Below are 23,969 nucleotides of genomic sequence, written 5' to 3'. Positions count from 1 at the left end.
AGGTGTTCCTAGCTCTAAATTTTCAAATTAAAGCCCTCTCTAAAACAAGAAGTGGTTTGGGTTCAGGTTTTAGGGAAGCTGCAGGACCGGACCCCGCTGATTTCTCTTTTTTCTTTTAATCCGGATAAATGAGAGTGTGTGTCCAAAAGTAGTTTTGACACTGCAGCCCTGCACTTGCCTGATCTTATGCTGCGATAAATCTTACGTTGAACTGCTAAAATGCCAGATAAAATACTTCTAAAAGCAGCAGGGATAAATGTGGTAGGTATTTTTGTTCAGGTTTCCAGAGCAAGAGAATTGTTGTTATCAGAAATAAGGCAATGTTTGTGTGCTTCTTCCTCCATGATTCCTTGCTCACATACGCTTGTGTGTTTGAAAGCGTAAAGGTTTATTCATACACAGATGTTTCCAATTATTTTCCTAAGAACAGTTCTCTCATTCATGCTTAATTTGTGAAACTCCTGTTTAGTTCCCCCAAATCTTTTTTTATTATTTTTAATAGTCATACCAGCAGCAGTAATCATAAGCTTTGGGCCTATTTTGCTCTGATGCAAATCACCACTTACTACTTTGAAACTATTAATGTTAGTGCAGTTGAGCACTGGTGAGTCCTGTAAGAGGATATGGTCTTTTTTTTTGGTGACTGGAGACATCCAACCTTGAGCCCTTTCCTTCCCTTTCGAAGCCTGTGCTGTGCACCCTGGGTCCTGGTTTACATCCCATATCCCAGCATGCTGCCATCCTTGGCCCTAGCAGCTTGTGCCACCAGCTTGGCTTTGTTTTGCCTTCATCCTCAGTCATGATGTAGAGCTCGAAATGGACTCTATAGCTCCTTGAGACTTAGAAACTGGGTAGGAAGGAGATAGCCTGCATTCAGCACCCGTTCCCGTGACTCGAGATGGAAACAAGGAGAGCAACCTCACTGGTTGGAGCAAGGAACTGGGCACAAGCCGGGTTTCTGGTGGCGCCTGAATTAATTCATCTTTCTTTGTCTTGCTTTCTTTACCTTGGTAATGAAAGAATTAATGCTAGTGGACATGTGGGGTGATTCACTGGTAAAACCCTTTGAGATCTGGACATGAAAGTTGCCGTGGGAGGAGGACAGAGGCAGTTGTGCTCTCAGCTGCCCCTGGGCATGCGTGAAATACAGAAGAGGATGGCGGTGTGGAGGACTTGAGGTGGAAAGCGTAGCCATGGGCCTGGTTGTGCTTCTCTGACTTTGCTGCTGTGTAGGAAATGAAAGGCATCCTTTGTCCCTTCATCTCAACAGGACTACCCTTTCTAAGGCCCTCTCCTCAGTTGCCAAAAACTTCAAACCTTAGCAAATCTGGGATGATTGGTGGTGTTTTCTTTTGTGCTTGCATGAGGAGTGAAGGCTTTTTGACGTGTAAATAGCGTGGTGCTTCAGCTTCCCCCCTCCCGATGGCCACTGAAGCGTGTGCTCTCCTTAACGCCCTCCTCTCACCTGGTTCGAGCACGTCAGCATGCTGGTCATCCTCCTGAACTGCGTCACCCTGGGCATGTTCCAGCCCTGTGAGGATGTGGAGTGCCAGTCGGAGCGGTGCACCATCCTGGAGGTAAGGATCCCATGCTGCCCTGCTTGCCTGGGAGGTGCAGGTTGCAGGGGGGTGGCCGTCCTGGGAGCTGGGACCTCCATCTTGTCCCTTTTCCCCAGGATCCATCCACGAAAGCCCTTCCCATAGGGATGGTTTTTCCAATAAGTTGCACTTCGGCATGCTAAGTCTGTCCTCCGAGGAGACCTCCTGCCGTGGCCTAGGTGAGACCCAAAGGCTGACTGATTTGGACTTACCCCAGCAAGATCCCTTCTCTACACAATTAATAAGGGTAGGGGGGCTCAAAACCGGGCATCCAACTCCCACTGGAGGTGTTGAACACTTTTTAATTACAGGATGGCCAATGCCGCAGGGAACCTCTTGCTCGCGGTCAGTCGGTTCCGCCCCAGCCAGGTCACTGCCAGCATTTCTTGAGTTGCTGCGGTCTGGTCTGTGCAGTATGGCACTGACTTTGCCATTTCATTCCCTTCTTCATGAACAAAAAAACCATGGGACGGGCCTGTGCCTGCTCTCCTCTGCAGCGGAGCCCACCAGCTGAAGTGCAGCATTGCCAAGCGCCAGGATAACTGACCTTTGGGAAATGCATACGCGTACAAAGCTCACAGGCCCTTGTTTGTTGGCCACCCCAAGCTTAGTGGGGCATCACGCTTATCACTTCACCCCTCGCTGTGTCCTGGCAATCCCCTCACTGCCATATGCCCACAGGATTCATTTTGGAAGCACATCCCGGCAGCATCTGGTGTGTGGGCTGCACCTTGGCACCGGGCTTCCTGCGGCAACTCAGTTCTCAGGCTTGGAACCAACTTTTGTTGTTTCTAATGCATTACATCAACCTAGGCAGGGACTACTGACATGTGGTAGCGTAACGGGCTTGGTTCGTTTGAATCCCGCACAGATCTGTCACTTTACTTCCCTTTGGGCGTTTCAGCCGTACAGGAAGGCCAGTGGGATCCTTCCAACCAGCCTCTCCTGCCTCATTCAAAGATCGGTCCAGAACTGCCTGCAGATGCCAGGAATAGCAGAGTTTATCATCAAACCCTCTTTCAGCCTTAAAAGAGGATCTGTTAAATGCAGAGCCAAGTAAACCAGATGAATTGAGAAGCCACTAGAGGGTTGTTATGGAATGAGATCAATTTTGGAGAAACTGTTGCCACTAGAGGCATCCAGCATAGGGATCGTCTCAGAGGGCCAGGCTCAGGTTTTGTGTGAAGTGGCATCCAGAGGTGGCACCAGAAAATGTCACACGGCAGGCTGCTGTGGGCTAAGCTGCCCCCAGAGAGCCCGTCAGAAAGTATCCGATCTCTCCTGAAAGGTTACCCTCCTTGGCACCGGGCTTCCTGCGGCAACTCAGTTCTCAGGCTTGGAACCAACTTTTGTTGTTTCTAATGCATTACATCAACCTAGGCAGGGACTACTGACATGTGGTAGCGTAACGGGCTTGGTTCGTTTGAATCCCGCACAGATCTGTCACTTTACTTCCCTTTGGGCGTTTCAGCCGTACAGGAAGGCCAGTGGGATCCTTCCAACCAGCCTCTCCTGCCTCATTCAAAGATCGGTCCAGAACTGCCTGCAGATGCCAGGAATAGCAGAGTTTATCATCAAACCCTCTTTCAGCCTTAAAAGAGGATCTGTTAAATGCAGAGCCAAGTAAACCAGATGAATCGAGAAGCCACTAGAGGGTTGTTATGGAATGAGATCAATTTTGGAGAAACTGTTGCCACTAGAGGCATCCAGCATAGGGATCGTCTCAGAGGGCCAGGCTCAGGTTTTGTGTGAAGTGGCATCCAGAGGTGGCACCAGAAAATGTCACACGGCAGGCTGCTGTGGGCTAAGCTGCCCCCGGAGAGCCCGTCAGAAAGTATCCGATCTCTCCTGAAAGGTTACCCTCCACATGCCTGCCCGTTTTCTGCATGTATTCGCCCATGTGGGACTTTGTTTGGAGGATGCCTGTCCCTGCCAAAATGTCCAGGCAGACAAAGGGAATCCTGCCTGGACGAGGAGGTGACAATATTGAATGCTCCTTATTTGCTTCCTTTTTTTCATAATTTAGTCGGGTTGCAAACACACGGCTTGCATGGTCCGTTCTCCTCAGAATAGACACTCATACGTCTACGACGAGCCCAAGCACTGAATTTGGTTTCTAATACCGGCTTAATGATTACAACGTATATTTGCAAAACCCAAAGTGGTATCCTGAAGGGTTTGAAGGCAGAAAAGGGCTGCAAGTAAAGCCGTCGTTATCCCTCACCCTGTCACAGCTTGCAGCGGGGAACAGAGGCCAGAACATGAGGTAGAAAAGCCTGAACTCCTTTATGGAGGCGTTCGAAGCCTGAACTCCTTTATGGAGGCGTTCGGATGCCAGTTATTAAATGAGCTGAAATAATGGAGCAAAACTTCAGTGTAGTTTATCGAGGGAAAGGTTGGTTGATAAAGCCAAAGCCAGAAAAGATGGTGCTCACACGCAGCCACGCAGAGGTACATGGATGCGCAGTGGGAACTTGGCTGCCATGTGGATGCTCTCTTAATTTTACTGTTAATCCACTCAGGCCTCAAATTGAAAGTGCCAGAGACACACCACCAAACAGTATGGTCATTAAGAGAGTGGTTTGGACAGCAGCAGTCATGTCTGTAGATCGAGAAGTTCCTGTGCTTTATCAAGTCTTATTCAAAACAACAAAGCCTCTGCATGTGATATAAAAGCAATCTGTATCTCCTGATGTTCAAGTTTACAGGCAACATGTAGAAGAGTATTTACAACAGAGTCCATTTCATGCATGTACATGTCGTCTCCAGGAAGGCTGGAGAAATCACAGCTGTCCAAGTCCCCACTACCCAGCAGAAGTCATTCTTTAAGTAAAGGCTGAGGCATGTTCTATAGGGCAGCACTGGATTAATTTGCACATCTTTATTTTCTCTTCTTGTTTTCACGGTAATCTAAAACCCAAAATTTTGACCTTTGTCAAGTGCCTCCTGTGCTTGGGCACACAAGCTTGCCAGCGGGATGGCCTGAGCCTCTGCACCACGAGGAACCGCTCCAGTCATTCCTCACGTGCAGCAGGATTGCCCTTACAGTTACTGCTTCAGCCTCTGCTTCGTGTGCACGTTCACTGCCAGCTGTGTCTGGGTCTGTGAGTAGGAACCTGGTCCCTTCAGGAGTCACAGAATCATAGAATAGTTTGGGTTGGAGGGGACCTCTAAAGTCACCTACTCCACCCCCCCTGCCGTGGGCAGGGACAGCTTCAACTAGATCAGGTTGCTCAGAGCCCCGTCCAACCTGACCTGGAATGTTTCCAGGGATGGGGCATCCACCACCTCTCTGGGCAACCTGGGCCAGTGCTTCACCACCCTCAGTGTAAAACATTTCTTCCTTATATCTAGCCTAAATCTACCTCCCTTTGGTTTAAAGCCATTCCCCCTTGTCCTGTCGCAACAGACCCTGCTAAAAAGTTTGCCGCTATCTTTTTTATAAGCCCCCTTTAAGTACTGACAGGCCGCAATAAGGTCTCCCCGAAGCCTTCTCTTCTCTAGGCTGAACAGCCCCAACTCTCTCAGCCTTTCTTCAGAGGAGAGGTGTTCCATCCCCCTGATCATTTTCGTGGCCCTCCTCTGGACCCGCTCCAACAGGTCTGTGTCTTTCTTATGCTGAGGGCTCCAGAGCCAGACGCAGTGCTGCAGGTGGGGTCTCACCAGAGCAGATCAGAGGGGCAGAATCCCTTCCCTCGACCTGCTGGCCACGCTGCTTTGGATGCAGCCCAGGATACGGTTGGCTTTCTGGGCTGCGAGCGCACATTGCTGGCTCATGTCCAGCTTTTCATCCTCTGAGTCCATGAAGGCATCAGAGGTGAAGCACATCCCCCTGTGTTAGATGGGACAAACTCTTTCTAGGAGGTATGAGCTGCCCAGCCTGGAAATGCAGCTTCCACTGCACGTTGCTGAGACCTCCTGCACCCAACCACAAACTGCTGTTGAATGCATAGGCTTTAAGTGCCAAGAAACGTATCCAGCCTCTACAACAGCGATGTCCTTGTATCTTTGTCAGTAGATTAATAGAAGCTGCTAATGCTTCCCAGGCAGTGGGCTGACCCAGGAGCTGTGCTCAGGGGTTGCCATCACCCATCAGGTATTGCAGGTTTTATTTCTGAGTTCAGTAGGTGGCACTTTGGTACCGGTGCTTTTGCCTTGCAGTGTCTGCCAGGGTATACAGAGTGCCTCTGCGGTGGGAGTGCTCGTGTCTCTGCTTTCCCTCTCCCTGATAAGAAAGCGCAGCAGAACTGACTGTAATAATCTTTTACTGGTCTCCAGGCATTTGACGACTTCATTTTCGCTTTCTTTGCGGTGGAGATGGTCATCAAGATGGTGGCTCTGGGGATCTTCGGGCAGAAGTGTTACCTTGGAGATACGTGGAATCGCCTGGACTTCTTCATCGTGATGGCGGGGTCAGTAACAAAACCTCAAATTTGCTCTTCGCGGTAAAAGCAAGAAAACCCCAGAGAGCCAAATCTGTAGGTTGTCCTGGCTGGTTTTCATAACGTCTTCTGAAAGCTGCCAGGCTCAAGCCAAGGCAAAGTCTCGTAAGTCTCATTTGGTTTCACCTCTGGCAACCACGCCAGATTGTGGGGTGGGGTATGAATGTCAGGGCAAAAGCCGTGGGGTTTTCAGTAGCAATCCTTTCGCCAGTGTCACCTCTGTCAAATCAAGTGCACGCTGATGTAGTCCTTGCGATGGCCAGTATGTCCCAGCGCTCACAGTTAAGACTGCTGTCTCTAGAACGGGTGGAAAAAGCACACAGCAGCTCAGCCCTGCTCCTGCTATGTGACACCATTAGAGTGAGGCAGAGAGGCAGAAATTGGCCAAACAAGGAGAACCTAGCCCAAAAATCTGGTTCAGAAGGCTGAAATCCCAGTGGAAGAAGCTGGCCAGAAGTTGACCCAAATTACAAGTGCATGCAAATGCCTCCTGTAAACTTCTCTTGGTTTACATTTTAATACCGTCTCCACAGCTGCTTATTTGTGCAGGATGTGTTAATAAACAGCTATAAGGAAGGTCTGGGTGCTTTTGACACTGGTTCCCTCGCACCCATAGGGAAAAACCGAGTGGACTAAAAGCTTGGCAAGTCTAAAACTTTTTTCTATAAATAAATGGATTTTAGAAACTCCAGGCTCTCTTATCTGCGTAGTATACCCCAGAAAGGGATAGACTGCTTTAATTACAGAGCTCTGCCTTACTTCTGAATTCCTGGGTTTATAATGACCAACCTGGGGTTAATTAGAACATTCCTGTAATATGTTGGGGCATTTTTACCCTTACATTAGTGATGTACAATCTTCACTGCGCTAATGGAGTTTTGTTTTGCTCCATGTCATTTGTCTGGAATACAATTAGGAATGGCCTTACTGGTTTGAATAAAACATGAGCTCTCCTGCACAGAGCTTCCTTTGAACCCGTGTGCGGTTACAGCCCATGAAAGAACAGCAGGGACAACAAAAGAAGCAGTTAATTATTTTTTCTTTCCAAAGCTGGTACAGCTTTTAAGCCAGAAGTAGCAGGGGAAGGGCAAGGCTGTGGTTGCAGGGGGAACCTGGGATCAGAAACCTGCCATCCATAACCAACGTGCCGACGGCGTTTCCCCACGCTGAACCTGCAGGATGAGCTCTCCTGATGGGCGAGCAGAGGTTCCCCACATCATCGAACAGATCATCCCAGCGAAGCGGGAGAATAAAATTGTACATGCAGGCAGAAAGGCTGAGCCCTCTGCTCGTACCTCAGAGTCAGGTTTGGCACCAGGATCTTTGTTCACTTAGAACCTGGGACGAGGGGGAAGGTGGCTGGTGAGTCAATTTGGTAGTTTTCCAGGGCATTTCCCCACCCTCCGTGGCTGGCATATGTTTGAGAAGAATGAAAACAGAAGCACCAGGAGACCCCAACGGGAAGCCCTGCTGCCAGTCTTGGTGTTACTCAGGCTGAAGATGAGAAGAGGAGCAGCCCCTTCTCTGGCCGATCCTGGGCCATCTCCAGATGATTTTGGTGTATTCGAGCCATACCTGTGACATTATTTCCCATCTCGCAGAAGAGAGGCTGGTCTGGGAGCTGGGCTGGCCACTAAAGCTGGTGGAGGGCAAGGAGAAGCTGTGCGATGGGCTGGGGTTCTTCACCTCTCCCACCATCACCGTTTGATCCAGTGTCTGCTCCTAAAACTGGACGTGGTTTTAGCAGGGATCACGCTGCTGGAATAACAAGAGTTGCTTTTTCCAGCAAGCGGATGGATGTGATGAAGTTATTATGAGGCTTTTTCTGATAAGAAGGGAAACAAGTGATAGGCAGTGCTGCCTGCTTTGTTTATCCCATTCGGTCTCCTCAAATAAGCTGATTTGGCTTACTAGCAAGTATACCAAAGAGAGCAGAGGGTAAGCAGGGAAACTACAAAATAAATGTATCTTCTGCCTCTAGCAACAGATTGTGTCTGAAGTTTGTTCCAGCACTGAAAGCCCTTTCATGTTTTGCTCGCCTGAGAAACGTACCCTGGAAAATTTCAGACCGAATGGAGCTTACAACCTTTCAGTCTGTCCAGCAGCCAAGTTGAAAGCGTTTCCCGAGCATCTAAAATGTGTCTGCAAGAGCTGAAACCAGAGAGGTTTCTTGTGCATCCAGTCCCTGGAGACATTGTAGGCTCATATGATGTGCTTTGGACATCTTTAACTTGACAGTTGAGGGACTGGAAACTGTTCATGGTAGAAGACATCACAAAGGCTTGTGCTTCCTTTTTTTCAGTACCCAGAGGCTGTAGGGAATCGCCTACCAAGTGCCAGTCCACTCAGATCTCCAGTCCCTGCATACCCAAAATTTCCAGCTCCAGCAGGTTTCTGTCGGGCATCGCCAGGGTATTCTTGGTTTACAAGTGTGATATGAGAACAGGACCCCAAGCTTGGCCTTGGCAAAGAAACCTTTGGCTTTTTCATTAAGGTTTCAAACGTTTTCACTGCTTGTAGAAGGTCCAATCTGGAATCCATCAAGTGTTTCAGGTTGGCTTCAGTGGGCGATGTAGATTGCCCTGAGACTTACTTTCAAATCCTAAATGGAGTATCACGGAAGTTCAAAGTATCAGGGTCAGAAAGTCTGTTTCCTAGGCCAAATCCTGGATTATTCATCTTTTATCAGCCCCGTTGAAACTCCAAGGGCCAAGTAAAAATGAGGCCCCAGGAGCTGGCCGTTTAACACGCTAATAGTTGCATGTGCTCTCCGGGGTACAAAACCAGCTCCCGCTGGAGCATTTCATACTCCTTTTACATGCTATTAGTAGTTCAAAAACTGTATCAGTTACACTAAAATCCACTTACTCAGCCACCTGATAAATTGTGAGTGTGCTGTATTGGGACCACGCCAGCGAACAGATTCAGGCTTCAGCGCTGTTCACTTCAGGGACTTTAAACAATGCTTTGTCTATTCTTGCAAGGTCTGTTTAGAGCAGGCACCTGGTGCTGGCTCCAGGCCCCTCAATGCAGGTGTGAACGGGCATTTCCGATGGCTTTCCCACTGTGTGGTCCTTCATGCAGCTCCGCGCTGCTTCCCACTGCTCTGCTCCGGCTGCTTAATGAACACGTTAGATTTAAAACCTGTTTTCGTGCCGTGCTGAGTTTTAGAGCTATTCATCATGTTCGGCTCAGATCCTACGTACAAGCTTTAAGGTGGTTTTGATTTATAAAGACTCACTAACTACTTTAGGGGAAAAAAAAAAAATCTCTGGAAGGTTATCACTAAAACCAGCTCAAAATCACCAGGGCCTCTACATGGCAAATTAAGGCTAATGGGCCAAAGTCACCTCAGTGCAATGCCAGTGATATTGCGGGGTTACACCAAACAGCTTCAGGACAAAGACAAAAGAGAAGCAAACATCAGAACATCCAGATATTCCCAATTAAACTTTGTAGAGCAGGCCAAGGCATCAAATACGAAGTGCAAGGCTCCGGCAGAGCAGAGCACGGGCACATGGGCAGCGATGCGCCTGAGCGAGGCTGGCCCGAAACCAAACCTCCCTCTGCTGTTGCCTGAAATCCATTCAGCTGTTGCTTCAGTCCATTTGGCTGTTGCTTCATGATGGCACGTAACGATTTTGGTCCATCCTGGCTGCAGGATGCTTCAATTGAAAATCTCTTTCCACTAAAGCTTAAGTGCCTGGTTGCAGCAGTTCAGCTTGTATTTGCCTTCCTCCTTCCATATCTGTTTGTTTATTTAAAAAACCAAAACAAAAGCTCTTTCTCCGTGGGATCCAACAGCTCACTCGCAGGGTTGCTTTTGATGCTGTTATGTTATTTGAACAGGCGTGGTGAGAGACTTGTGACATATTTACAAGTGCTTCCCTGTAGTCAAACTCATAAATTGTAATTACAGCCATGCTAACTAGCCATAACTCTATTAAAAAAACAACACTACACACATTTGCCACTCATTGCTATAAAAGAGCAAGAAAACTGACTTGACTTAACATCCTTCCCAGCCTGGAAGAGAAATGTTTATGTGAAATGGAGACGGAGCATGAAAAAGAAGATGTTCCCTATTCTTAATAATAAAATGGAAACGAAACTACTTTAACATCATTGGTCGGCTTGGTTATTCACATTTTTGTCATAGGGGGAGAGATAAGCTGGCGTGAAAATACGCTGGGGTGCTAGTAGGGGGTATAATATCAGAAACATCTTATTGACTTTGAGCTGCATGGAGTTGTGCAGTAATCTCCCCAGGAAGGCTGCGGATGCGCCGCCGGCCAGAGCACGATAAGCTAATGGAAAGGGAGAGCAGCACGGCTGCGGGAGCTGAGCAGATAGTTGGGGGCTCCCCCTCTGCCCCGATTTCTGTGGCCTGACTTCGCAGCTCCTTGTCGTGCCAAGTCCTGCTTTCTGATGTGTTACCTGTGCCTGCAGCCCGTTAGCCCAGGAGCATGTCTGCCTGCCGACCTCTGCACCATCGCTGCTCGTGTGGGTATTTTTAGTCTCTTAGAGGCTGAAATATCCCTTATATCCCCCATTGCCGGCATGATGCACATTACGAGCTGCAAACACAGAGCGGGTGGTTCTGCAAGCTTGGGCTATGGCTCCCAGAGCACACAGGCAGTGACAGCCCCAACCGCGGGCAGCCCCAGCACCCTCATGCCCAGAGACTGAGCATCCCATGTCCTGATGCCTTTCCTCTTTCCCCCACAGCATGATGGAGTATTCTCTGGACGGACACAACGTGAGCTTGTCTGCGATCCGCACCGTCCGGGTACTTCGGCCGCTACGAGCCATTAACAGGGTCCCAAGTAAGTAACACCTTCGTCCGCACCACAGCCACGCTGCCGGGCTGGCCGGCTGCAGCTCAGGCTCTGCCTGGTTCACCCCCCTGGGAAAACCAGGGGGTTAAAGCCACCCCAGCTGGCTTTCTGCGTGCTGAGCCTTGCAGTGGTAGTCTACTCTCCTTCTGCTGAGAGCAAGTTCATTTATTTTAATTTTTAATGGCAAGTTAGAGATCATTTACTGTGATTATCAGTGTTAGTGAAGGGCAAGGGCGTAGATTTTATACCTGGGGGGGCCAAATTTTCGTGGCTGTTTTCCAGTGTTTTTGTGAACTGTCTGAGGCAAGTAACTCTCTGCTCCTAGTGCAAAGTAAATAACAAAGTTCCTATAAAGAAAGGGGAAAGGTCAGTTCTGAGAAGGATCTTCTTGCCCTGGATGGGTCCATTTTCCCCTCTCAGCTATTTAAGGTCTTTCCATTTCTTTGTGTTCAGGATTAGAAGCTCAGCAGCCTCCATTGCCGGTAAAATACCACAGAGGGTTTGCTGTCATGTAGAACAAAATTGGGTTCATCCACGATAGAAAGTTCAAGTGGCCCCTAAATCCATTTTCAAGTGGCTTCAGCTGCTTGTCTTCTAAATCCAATTCGAAAGACGAACCAACAAGTTGAAATAATTTCCTGCCGGAATCAGCCGTCTGCTGAGCAGCCCTTTGCAAGGTACTAATTTCATAGCGCTTTCATAATTTTTTAACCAAAATCCACTCAATTCAAAATGCAACAGCATTGTATGGAAATCATAGAGGTTCCTTGCAAAAAAAGTACATTTCCCATTCTTTTTAAAAGCACATTTGAATGACACAGCCCCGCCGGTCCTCGCTGAACATCCTGCCTAGATTAATCGTCCATCATGTCGGCACATCTAGGGACAGCAAAACAAACTCCCCCAGAAGGGTTTCAGTTCCAGTACCTCAGATGAACATGCAAGGGAACAGATGGATGTTTACGCACAGGAGTCTTTGAAGTTTCTCTCTGAGCTCAAATTCTTCAGGATTTTTCTTAAAAAAAAAAGAAAAAAACCTGTAAATTTGACAGTGACATCATTAGAAGTTAAAAACAAGACAAAAAGAAACGAGAGGCTAAAAGGGACCATGAAACCCTCCAGAGCTTTGTTTTCCTAATGAGGTTTTATTACCAGGGTTTTGGAGCAGCCCGAAAGCACAACACAACGTTTTCCTCCGGGGTTTGGAGCGCGGTGGCTCCATGGCCTCACTGGGACGGGGAGGAGCGGAGGGACGCTGGCACGTGCTCGGTTCAGAGCCCCGCCAAGGTTTCAGGCTGGGGCGAGGATCAGGCTCGCTCTGAAGTTATTTAAATCTACGAAGCCCTTCGTAGCTCTCCCTTGAAATAGTGGGAGTCTCAAGCCGGGATTCAGCTGGGCTGAGAGCAGAAGCCGGGGGAATTTGAGGATTTACATGCCTATTAAACTGAGGCCCAGGGATCCAAATGCCTCTGAGCCCAGGTGAAATTTTGATCTGGCTCCACCTTGTGTTGTTCTTCCTTAGGAGACTGATATTGAAGCTTTGAAGTAAGCCTTTTAGGCTGTCTTTGGCTACACTTGCCACTTTGGTTTTTTGATTTTTTTTTCAAAGACAGGCGATAGAAAATATTCAATTTTTTGTTAATAGTATGTGAGATTAAATCCAAAGAGCTCAATCCATGTTTGGAGTTGAGTTGCCCAGCTTGACGAGCAGCTAGGCTGGTCTTGCAGCACTACCAGTGTCTTGAACAAGTGCCAGGGCAGGATTAGTATTCCTAGAAATATCTCAGTTCCTGGAGGGCAGATAATCACAGATTTTACTTGTTTATGAGATACTAAGTCCGTCCACTTCTAACATCGGTACTTTTACTGTTTCAGACTGATATAATCCAGGGTCTGCGAAGAATGGATAGCAACAACCCTCTATTTTGTTGTATTTTTGCAGTTTCCAGTAATCACAGAGTTACATTTCTAGTCTTTCATCCATGGGAATGCTACAGCTTAGCCGGGGGATTACCTCGGATGTGCACTGCATCCCAGCCAGCAGTGCGGCAGCAGGTCCCGCTCAGCCCCATCCGTGCCGTCCCCCGTGCTGGGACAGCGACGCTCCCCCGGCCACCGCACCACTGGCAGGAGCGGGGTTTTCGGCTCAGTGGCAGTCGCAAAAGGACGTCGAGCAGATACGAGTTACGGCTAGGTCAGAAGAGACGAGCCTGGCGTTCAGTTGCAGGCACAGGGGAAGCAGGGACCCATGAGAAATAGCCTGGCTATTTATCCCTGTGATGCCTGGGCACTTTCCTGGGTTCCAGCCAGTGCTATTAGCTCGTTGCTTCCAGGCACAATAAATTCACCTGCAAGATTATGTCATTTTTATTTTATTTGTTAAGAAAAGAAAGGAGAACCCCAGCCAATAAAAACATCATCTCTATTAGAAATTATTCCTTTAAAATGACTGGAAAAATATAATTCCTGCAATTTATGTGTTTGGCAGGGGCTGTAGTTAGGGGATTTTTTTAGTAGTGGTCACTGTTCTTTCAAATCTGTTTCACTGCTTTATTTTTATTTTTCTACTATGTGGTTTAAACCAGGCATCACACAGAATGGGAACGAAAAGAAATCCTGATCCTCGTTTCAGCCTAACCGATGCTTGTGCTCTTTTCCCATGGCACACTTGACATTCTGCTGAGAGCCCAGAGCACCGTTAGCGGATAGCGAACAGATGGATTCAATCTCAAGAATGGTGCCACTAAACAACCCAAAATACCAAAAGTAGCTGAGCAGAAAAAAGTTGTCTGGCACAGGGAGATAAATTTTAACCATTTTTGGAAAAAAGGAGTGAGGATGGGGGGGGGCAGAGAAGAAAAGCCCGGCATCGTCTTTCCAGTGGGAATTACGTGAGTCTTTTCTGCTTTTCCAAAGATAGATTTGCAAGGAAGGGCTGAAGGGCAGTGCTGTGGGATGTGCTCCTGGGGGGCTTACGATGACGCCACGCGTTGGGAAACAAGCGTTACAAAAATCAAACCCCCATTTGCCTCCAGCTCTGGGTTTCCCTCTGCGCATGGAGCGGAGGCCGGTGCTGTCCCCGCAGCTGGCACCAGCATTGCGGTTGCAGGGGATGGCAGGGACACGGGCCGGCATCCCACACCGCCTGCGACATTCACCGATGCAGCCTGGCTGCCAGCGCCGTGTCCCTTCCCCGTGGGGTGGCACTGGCACCAGGGCGGCACGGGGACAGGGTTTGGAGGGCAGCTGGCGGGGCTGGCATGGGGCTGGGCGCCAGGATCTCAGCTCCTCTGGAGAGGCATCCGCTACCGGCGCCAGCAGCGGGGAGCCACTCCGGAGCCAAGACGCAGCTGGGCATGGAGACCATGAAAGGCTCTTGCCCTGGGATGCAGAGGTTATTACTCACACCTAATTATTTATTAGCGCAGAATTTTTGGCCGGGGTGGTTTATCCACTCATGCTGTGCTGACAAGGTAATGTCGGCTCCGGCCCTGCTTGGCTGGGTTGCATTTCCGCTGGCAGAGCGACACGAGGAGGCGGGTAAAGCGGTGTGACGGGGCTCCAGCTCCTGCTAGTGCTGCCTGCCATGGCCTGGGAGGTGCCCGGTTGGGCAGGCGCTGCTCTCCTGGAGACTCTGCTCCTCCCAACACTCATCCCTGGGGTCTACAGATGCCAGGCTGCAGCCCAGCATCGTCATTGAATTAGCAGGAGAGGCATCAGGCGTGACTTGGGAGCTGGCTGAGGGAAGAAGCCAACGTGGAAATTGGTGGGGGACGAGAGACTGCGTCAGTGTAAATGCCACTCTCTGTTCAAATGGGATGACTAATGGAGAGCAGCATCTTGCTAGGGGAATTGAGGGAGGAAAAGCTCCACACAGGCAGGCAGGAAAAGGTTTGCAGAGCAGCATTTTAGTGGGATAAAATGCCTCTGAAGGCGGCAGTGTCACCTTACCCAGCAGCCACATTGATTTCCACCATGTCATAAACTTGAGCCCTGCTCTCTGCTGAGCGCTGGGCTCCCGAGGCTCGGTTTCTGGTTTTATTCTTTTCTGTAATTTAACATTTGCCTTTATCTCTTCCTCTTTTCATTAGTTCTCCTCTCATCAATTATCAGCCGTTGAAATGATGGCTGGTTGGTGTCTCAGAGGTTGATTTAACCTGTATTGAACTGCTGAGCTGCAAGTCCTTATTCCCTTTTTATTCCTGTTTCATCCTTGAGTTTGAAGGTGCCCTGATGTGTGAGACAGGGCAGCCCCCAGGTGCCAGCCCCGTCCCTGCCTCCTTGCCCAGTCTGCCCTGGGCAGCGACGCTGGGAGCATGCTGGTCGGAGATGCAAGGGTTAGCTGAGGCTCTGCAAAGTTGACTCATTCCTCAATCTTCTTATTTAGGATAGAAGATCTTGCACAGTAATCAGTGTTTCCCTGGCAGCAAAGGTGCTGGGGGAGCCCCTGCTCTGCACACAGGTTCACAGGGAGCCTTGCAGAGAGGTGCGGGGCCGGCTGGGAAGGTCTCCCAGCAGCCTGTGCAGGAGGAGGGGAAGGGAGCAGAGCTGAGCTTTGCTTAGAGGAAGAAACATTTGCATCCTGCTTTCCTCCCTCAAAAAATTAAAAATTTCTCCTGCCTCCCCTGCTTGGCAGTCCTGCGAGCTTTGGAGCATGCATGGCTCTCAGCTGCAGTGGTGGCCAGCAAGGAGAGGAGTCCTCCGTGGAAAAGGAGTTGTCCACGGAGAAGACCCAGACAGCAGCCGCAGCTATCATCCTACACAAGGCTCTGTATTGTTTAGGGAAACAATTTGTGTGATTCATGAGAGATGTTCAATATGTTTATAAATATATATTTTGACAATTTCTCAGGAGGCTGGTGGTTTGTGGAGGCGTTTCTCCAGGAAAGACTGTCTTGCAGCTTTGCCCATGTTTGCGTGTTGTTGAGTGCTGTGTTACTGAAAACATCTGAAAATCCCACTCTTAAGTCCACCCTTTGGAGATTTTGGAGATACGCTGTTTGTTCCTACGTGCTGCTAAGCCTTTTGCACTCTTTACCTTCCTTTTCAGCCTTAAGGTTTAGGGGAAAACTTAAACATCCCAATTCCTCTGCCCAGGATGCACTGGCTGCATGACCAAGCTGAGAGCAGCTGGGATCAGTGTGGCACTCGCGCTGTCCCCGTCAAAGGGCTCCTCTAACCTGTTTTCTCCTTCTCCCCACAGGTATGCGAATACTCGTCACCCTGCTGTTAGATACTCTGCCTATGTTAGGCAACGTCCTCCTCTTGTGCTTCTTTGTCTTCTTCATCTTTGGGATTGTCGGTGTGCAGCTCTGGGCAGGGTTGCTGAGAAACAGGTGTTTCCTAGACAGGAATTTTGCAATGTAAGTACAGCAAAAAAAATCCACCTTTTCTTCCTTTCTCCCTCTCCCCTGCCAGAGAAACCCCAGCAGTCAGCAGGGTTAGGGTCCAGCCGGGGTGCAGCCAGGACCAGATCCAGCAGCACGTGGATGAGAGTGCGACATGGCCATGCCACACAGCTGCAATGGCAGCTCTTAACAGGGCTGTCATCTTGACTCACAAGGTTGTTGGCTTCAGGACTCTGAGTCTGCCTAGGTACTTTTTTTACAAAAACCCCTCACTTGTCAGCAAGTTACTGAGGGTTTGGAGGGGCTTTCTCATGTTTTTCCTCTGCACCTGAAGGACAAGGACGTTAGTGGTTTGGATTATCTCTGTCCGAGGAAGCTGAGATCCCTGACTCTGGGAATTTGAGGATTTAGAACAAACAAAAGCATTGGAGCTCTTCTAAAATTGCCAGTTCCCAAAACTGTACAGGTCTGGGAGGTCACCTAGCACACCACACCACCTGGCAGTGGGTTGATGAGATGTTCCGCATGCTGGTACAGACAGCACCGTGGAGATGCTGCTGAAGCACACAAATCTTTGTACATGTATTAAGATAAGAAGCTTGATGTGAAAGGCATTAAAGACATTTGTACGCCACTCTCAGTCTGGCACAGGCATCAGGGATGGGCAGCACATTTGATCACCTGCTCTTTTTGATGCAAACTTTAGTTTTGGTTCTTTCAAGCCAGGCAGTTGCATGGACCAGCATCCCTGCCAGGTGCTGAGGGTGCTAATAGGCCTTAATTACCCTGATGAGCCTCACCTAGGACCCACACCCACACCCTGCCCATGGTCCAGGAGCTCTATTTAAGCTCAGCCTGTGGTTCTCAGTCCTGGTTTGAGCTGTGCTGTTGGTGTGCCTGTTGCCACCTCTGTCGTTGTTCCTGGTTTCTTTGGCTCCTGCCTGAGTTCCCTGGGTGAGTCCTGGATCTGGTTCATCACTTGCCATGTCTGGGGCTTTGAATGGACCCTGCTGCCAGCCCTGGGCTCTGCCTGTTGTGTTCAGACTCTGTCCATGCAGGCTGCTGGCACTGGGATGACCCTTGGCTCCTGGCTCATCCCCAGCCATGGGACAGTCCTGCTCTCACTGCTCCCCAGCAATTCCTCAGCATGACACTGAGCTTGGGCTGTTCTGCACTTGCCCCTTCAGAGGTGCAATGTAAGGACGCACCTTAAAACCCATCAGCCCAACAGATCAAAACCAAGTGCAGCCTGCAAGCTGCTGCAGAAAAGGGAGGTCTGCCTGGGAAAATCCCTCTGAAAGGCTCCTGTCAGAGACTGCTGGAGATGTCAGTGGCTCAGAGGTGAGGAAATGCCTGAGACCAGCTAATCAGGGCAACTTTAACTCTGTAAGAGAAGATAGAGCCTGTAATTGTATCTGTTTGTAATCATCTGCTGTCTACAACTTGTATTGTGTCTGGAAGACAAGCAGAGATTATCCCTCAGCTCTACCCTAGGCCCTGTTCCTGCCTCTCACTGATTAGTCCTGTGGCTTTCAGCTCTCTGAGCCTTTCTCTGTGTTGCAGACCATCTCTGATGGCACTTACTCCTCCCATCAGAGATGCTGAAAGGCAGAAAATCGGTGAGTCTGCCATGTGTGTATGCTTCTGCTCCTGCATCTTGATGCTCCAACCTCGTGAGCTTTCTCCTGCACCCATGGCAGGTATTTGCTGGTCACCAAGACCCTCCATCACTCAGAGGAACCCCTGAGCTGTCATTTCAAAGCCCAGAGAGTGGTGTTAAAGCTGTGCTCGGGTGGCTCTGTTGCATGGGGCAGGCACCGTGTGGACAGTGCTTTGAACACAAGGAGCGCGGAGCTGTAATTAGCTTTGGCGAGTCCCTCTCATCTCTTTGACCAGGTTTCTAAAAAGCTGTGTGATTTCCTGCAAAGTGGAGCTTTTAAAATTAACCACAGGGGAAACGTTTGCTAAATAGGCATATTAAGCAGCCCAGGGAAAGCAGACTGTTATATAATGGCCATTAGCAGCATCAAAGGCGTCACAGGATTTTCTTATCAGGGTCTTGGTCCTGGTCACTGAAGGCAAAATCAGGCTCCCTGTGCTAAGCCTCAGGACCTGTGTTTGAAGAGGCAGGAGGTTTGTGAGAGATAGTCTCCTTCCTGCTTCACCGCAGCTCTGCACTGGTTCCTGGGTCCCCCCCAGCAGCAGGTAGTGGTGAATTTGGGTGGCTGTGGGCTATCCGTTGCCTGTGCCCGAGTCCTGTTGCTTGATGCCTGGTGCTCAGGGATACTGTGAACAAAATTACAGCATTCCAGAGAAATTTGGAGAAATGAGGCTTCTGGCATGCCCATGGGGCAGCTCTGTTGCAGGACAGGGCTGCTCCAGCTCTGCCGGTGCCAGCATCAGTGTAACAAATGTGGGTTGCTCTGGTACTATCACCCAGACTGAAGCTACTGTCTTGATCTGTGTTTTGCTGGGTTAGCTTTAGACCTGAGAAATCTGGCTGCAATGAACCAGTCCCTCCATTTCCAGCTAGAAGCTATCCCAGGTTGATTTGAGCTTAGTGTGAAAGTTTTGGGGAATCCAAATGAAACTATTCCCATCTCTTCTGTTATTCCTGATTCATTCTCCGGAATCCATAGTTCCAGGCATTGGGATATGGTTCACCCCTGCAGTGGTCTTCAACACCCCAACAGCATGGAGTGACTTCGGTGTGGCAGGAACAGGGAAAGCACTTCAGGGTTACATTGTTCTGCCATTGTAAAGAAGGGCTAAAATATACAGCACTGGGCCCAAACTAGCAGGTCCTGCTGACCAGCAGCAAGATGCCATCTGCCTGCAAGACAGTGTGGAGATACAGGCAAAGTCAAGGCCAGGGTTGGATTGGGGAGGGTCCATCACTGTGTCCTCATGCTCTGTCCCTGCACCGAGCTGCCATGCTCAGCATTGGTGCTGGAGAGCCCTGACCATCCATCCCCTTCCAGGGAGAGCTGCCAAAGAGAACAATAACAACAAAACCTTCACACAGGGGATGCAGAATTAAAGTTAAGCTCTGGTTTTTGGTTAGAATTAAACAGAATAGAGCTCTGTGGAAAAGGGGGAATGAGATTCTGGTCATTTAGTTTTGTCTGCCAAGTCCCACTAAATCTCAATGTTGTTGTCCTCAGCCTAAAATAATTTTACCAGCCCTTCAGCAGGCTGTGAGAGGCTGGAGGATGGACAGGCATGCTGTGCACCTGGGTTGGGGCTGAGCAGATGGTGGTCCTGGTTCAGATTTTCCTTACAGCCCCATAAAGGGAAAGACCTGAGTTATTGGCAGGACTCACCTTGGCAGTGGTGTCAAACCCTCCCGGATGAAAACAGAACTGCTTTAAAGCAAGGGTGAGTGTCTGAACACAATCCAGGGTGCCAGGCAAGGGAGGGTCATAGCCCCAAAGGTTTTCTGGAGTACAGCGAGTGTAAGTGAGCTCAGACCAGTGCTTCAAATATAGTTTCTTATCTGCTGCATGCTTCTTTGCACACACTCTGCCAGCAGCTTTCTGGGCCATTCAACTTTACAGCAGGCATCAGTTGGAAGAAGTGACTGATTTTGCCATCATTCTTCCTGTGGAAACCTTTTCTTTTCAATCCCCCTTGAAAGTTGGCTGCTTCAAGTGAAGAAACTATTTTTAAATATAGTACATTCTGATAAAAATTTGGGGACTTCTTTGAGGTCCACTGAAAATATCTGCTTTCTCTCTCTTTGAAAATTGCACTGTTGCAATGTAAAATCATGCTGGAAGGAGGTTGTTTTATTAAGGACTCTCTTTTAGTAGTGACTTTGAAGGAATTACAGGCAGTTACTGGGCTATTGCTGTAGCGAGTTGGCAAGCAATAAACTGGAGTGGGTCACTGCTGTTCAGGACGTGTGAGGAGCTGTCACTCCCCGGCCAGCCCTGGAGACCAGAGTGGTGCTCCAGAGGTCTCTGGTGGCTCAGGCACCTCTTCAATCCCCCCCCAGGGAGCTCACTGGCGAGGCTGCGCTTCCCCTGGCATTGTACAGCAGTAGGGGACAGCAGTGCCAGGATGGTCTCCACCGCTGCGTGAGCGAGTGCAGGAGATCCCTGACAGTGGGAGCTGGAGGGGGAATTTCACAAGGGCTTTTTGGTTGGTCTGGTCTGAGAGAGGAAGGCTCGGTATGCATGCGTGGGAAGGGCAAGCGAATCCAGCAGTTTATCTGTAAGATCTTCAGGATGTGTGTCTCCCCCACACAGCCCCTCTGGCTCCCTCCTGCCATCATGAGCTGCTATCACTGTAAATAAAGGAACTGGGTCACCCTCAGCTTGTCTGGGTTGTTGCTTCTGGGGCTGTTCCTTGCTTGTGTGTTGTTATGCAGGGAAGCGTTTTGCCCCTCGTGGAGCCTTTAGGGAGCTCAGTGGGTTGGAAGCAGGAGAGCGGAGAGAGTTGTGAAGTGCTTTGTATTTATCTAATGCTGCAGGACAGTTATAATGTGAGCACTTCAGTCTTAATTAACTCCGTACCTGCTTGGCATTGTACTGCCTGTGGCTCCTTGGCTTTTGTAGAGCTGCAAGAAGGCACAGACGGCCAAGGCAGACGGCTCTGAGTTTGTCTGAAAGGTACTTCTGAGTTCTACTTAATTGCTCTTCCTGGCATCGCTCTGTGCTGCAATGCTGGGTTGTCAACAGGATTTCCTCTGGAGGGAACGGATCCTGCTTGGTGCTGAGTTTCCTCCACCTTTTCCCTTTCCTCCTCTGCTCCTCAGAAAGCTGTAGTAGGATTGTGCTCAGCACACACATCCCGTACTCCAGTAGTTGGGGATGATGTCCTGCATGGGATGGTTGGGCTGGGAGGACTGAGCCTGGGGGAAGATGGAGCAGAGAATAATTGTTCAGCCTCCTTTGACGTGGGAGAGAATGGACTTTCCTGAGCTGCTGTTGTCCTTCCTGCACATGAACGTGCCCAGGGACAGAGAAAGGAAAATACATTGCAAAGCTGCTGCAAGCCCAGAGAAAGATGTGCACTGGGCAGCTGGCCGAGAAAGGGGTGTTAATCCTTTCTAATGTGATAACAAGATCTATTCTGGGGCTTAGTTTCTCATGTCTTTTCCCCAGAGCACAAGGGTCTCGTGATTAGTGGATTCATTACCATTAATAAGTTATTTGGACTATGCCTGTTGGCAAGTAACAAGGAAGTCAGATTGACCTTTCTTGCATGTGGAGGTGATGGTCTTGGCAGAGCTAATTCATTTATTTTGTGGATATTGGGGATTCCCTCATTCTGCAACGCTGTTGTTTCTCATTCTTGCTGTCCTTCCTTCTTTCCCCTTTTGGGTTTTGCCAGCAGGGTCATCAAGCAGAGGAACTGGAAAAAGGTCTTAAATTTGCAGTGCTTGCTGTCAGTTGGTGTGTCCCTTCCCTGCTGTACTCGGTGATGGCAGAGCATCGTGCAGGTGCGGGTCCCTCCCAGCCAGACGGATGCTCATGGTGTCTCTGTGCCCAGGGTAGACATGGAAGAGGGAAGGGCTTGAAAAGGGCTGGGCAGAAATTGGCCCCCATGTGACTGATTTTGGCCTGTCATAGGGAGGACTTTCTTTTCGTTTGTAAATGATTTTGGGGACAATTGCAAAAATGAGCAAGGCAGAGAAAAGGGAGGCAGTTAGGCAGCAGCAGAACCAAATTAAGCTTCATCCATCCTTCACAGTCAAGCTGTGCTTTGTTTTCCTGGTTTTATTTTCCTCCCACAGCCACCAAAGTGTGTCGTTCTTTTGGTTCTCCGGAGGGTTTGGGCCCAGATCTTTTCTATGCAGCTTATTAGATCACAGCCCAGGGTGCTGTGTCTGCAGGCAGTATTTCTCATTCAGCCCAAGGCTTCCTAAACGGTGACTCATGGGAAACGTGCAGCCTCTCAAATCTGTGTATGTGGCTTATCAAGGGCCTTTCCAGTTGCAACGTGTAGTGAATAAAGAAGCATTGCATGGGAAGGGAATTAGTCCTGTAGGTCCCCAGCCTGGCTGCATCCCCTCCTTCCAACAAAAATGAGTACATGGGCTCCAGCAGAATTGACTGGCACACTGCTCTCTGGCTAGCTGTGTCCCTGTCCAGCCTGCCCAGCTGGGGTGGACGTATCAGGAGAGCAGAGATCAGCTCTGGGGACTGAAATAAAGATGATTAATCTGGGACAATGAACATGTGTCAGTCCTGCAGCTGGGAGGGCAGACAGCTGCAGAGTCATGTGTGGCGCTGAATGTTGTGTGTATTGTGCCATGGTGGCAGAGGCAGCTCGCAGGGGAGCTAAGGTGTGAGGTCGGAGCGGAGCATCACGCTGATGCATCAGCCCTTCTGTCTGAGCGCTTCTTCCATGGTCAGTGCTCTTGGCATGGGCATGTGTGTGTCTGCATCTAAACATGAAACTGCTCCCAGGAAAGGAGCTTGTGCAGCCATAGCTGCTAATTACACAATGATCCCTCCAGATGGTCCATCTCCTTCTGCAAGTCCAGCTTTGCTCTGGGTAGAATCCTAATTACACTGGCCCTCGAGCTGTGGTGTGCGAAGCCTTCCCATCCTGCCCGCTGCCAAAAGGTGTTTGTGATCAGGAAACTCCTGCTGCTGGAGTTGTGGTGGGGTGTTACTTCCAGGGTGGTGAAGGAAATAAGTTTTTGCTGAGTTTCACAGCCCCACCTGTCTCTGAAGCAAGTTATCCTGGATGATCAGTTGTAGTTTGGAAGAGTATGTCACTGGAGTGACACATCCAGATCAAAGAGCCTTGGTCAGCATTGTTTGAAGGGAAATGAGAAAGAGCAAGGGATGTTCTCGAGATCACACAGGGTCGTTGCAGGGCTGGGAGTTCAATGTGTAGTTTTCGGGTTGCAGGATATTGTCTGAGATTCGCCTCTGTGGCTGTCTCTGCTGCAAGCACCACATTTGGGCTTTGAGCTGCCCAGACAGACAAAGGTTTGACTTTGCATGACTTCTCGCATCGGGGATTTGAGATCTGCAGAGATGTGTTGAGCCTGAGCTGGAGGTCCAGGTGCTTTGATGAGAAGGTACCAAATGAGACCTCTCCTGCCATCGTCTTAGGGACTTAGAGTAGCTCTCTGCCTGTAACCCGCAAAGTCCTGGTTTCAAGAGTGGTGAAGTCAGCCCCAGGGAAGCCGGTCATACCCCAGACTCCTGCGGCCATGCTACTTTGGTGTATCAGGCAGTGCACAGCATAGTCCAAGCTTGGTCTGGGCTCTGGAGGTGTTAGACCCTTGTCACCACCACAGGGTGTGGAAAGCCCTGATCCTAATGTCCCATTTGAAAGACTTCAGAGCTACTGAGCACCTGCTATTGAGTTCCTTGGGAGAAGGCTAATGAGACATGCACCCAGGGCCTCTCAAACCTGGAGGTTTTAGAAGAAAACATCCTTCCTGAGGGTGGTGGGGCTGGGATGGCTCTGCCCTGGGCTGCGTCATGTCTCATGGAGGTGCAGAGCCCTCCCAGCACCTCCCTGGGTGAGCAGGCTCAGGCAGGCACTGTGGCTGTAAGCAGAGATGTCCCAGGCGTGTGGGGTACCCACCACGTTTATTTGAGGGTGCAGGAGCCCTTTGGATCTGAACTGAGCCCCTCTCAGCGTACCCACTAAGGCCGAAACAGAGCTGCTGGGGCTCTGCCTGCCACTTGCTGAGTTAGGAGAATTCACCTCTGAGGTTTCTCTTCTCCTCCTCCTTCTGTTTCTTCTCTCAAGTTCCCCAGCTGTCTTTGCCCA

General features: G+C 49.6%; 1 protein-coding gene across 1 annotated transcript in view; it reads left to right on the top strand.

The window, feature by feature from the left end:
* Positions 1–1,472: 1,472 nt before the first annotated feature.
* The window catches only part of CACNA1H (calcium voltage-gated channel subunit alpha1 H), a 128,677-nt gene continuing 106,180 nt past the window's right edge, over positions 1,473–23,969 (top strand). Inside the window, exons 1-4 of the mRNA XM_019473967.1 lie at positions 1,473–1,577; positions 5,877–6,010; positions 10,769–10,866; positions 16,082–16,241. Of these exons, the coding sequence (XP_019329512.1) occupies positions 1,485–1,577; positions 5,877–6,010; positions 10,769–10,866; positions 16,082–16,241 (485 nt within the window). The 5' untranslated portion in view covers positions 1,473–1,484. The remainder of the gene's footprint in view (positions 1,578–5,876; positions 6,011–10,768; positions 10,867–16,081; positions 16,242–23,969) is intronic.

Source organism: Aptenodytes forsteri, unplaced genomic scaffold, assembly GCF_000699145.1.
Source record: "Aptenodytes forsteri isolate BGI_AS27 unplaced genomic scaffold, ASM69914v1 Scaffold55, whole genome shotgun sequence".
In the NCBI taxonomy this organism is placed as follows: domain Eukaryota; kingdom Metazoa; phylum Chordata; class Aves; order Sphenisciformes; family Spheniscidae; genus Aptenodytes; species Aptenodytes forsteri.
The sequence above is the reverse complement of the archived record's forward strand: the minus strand, read 5'-3'. Positions and strand labels throughout refer to the sequence as shown.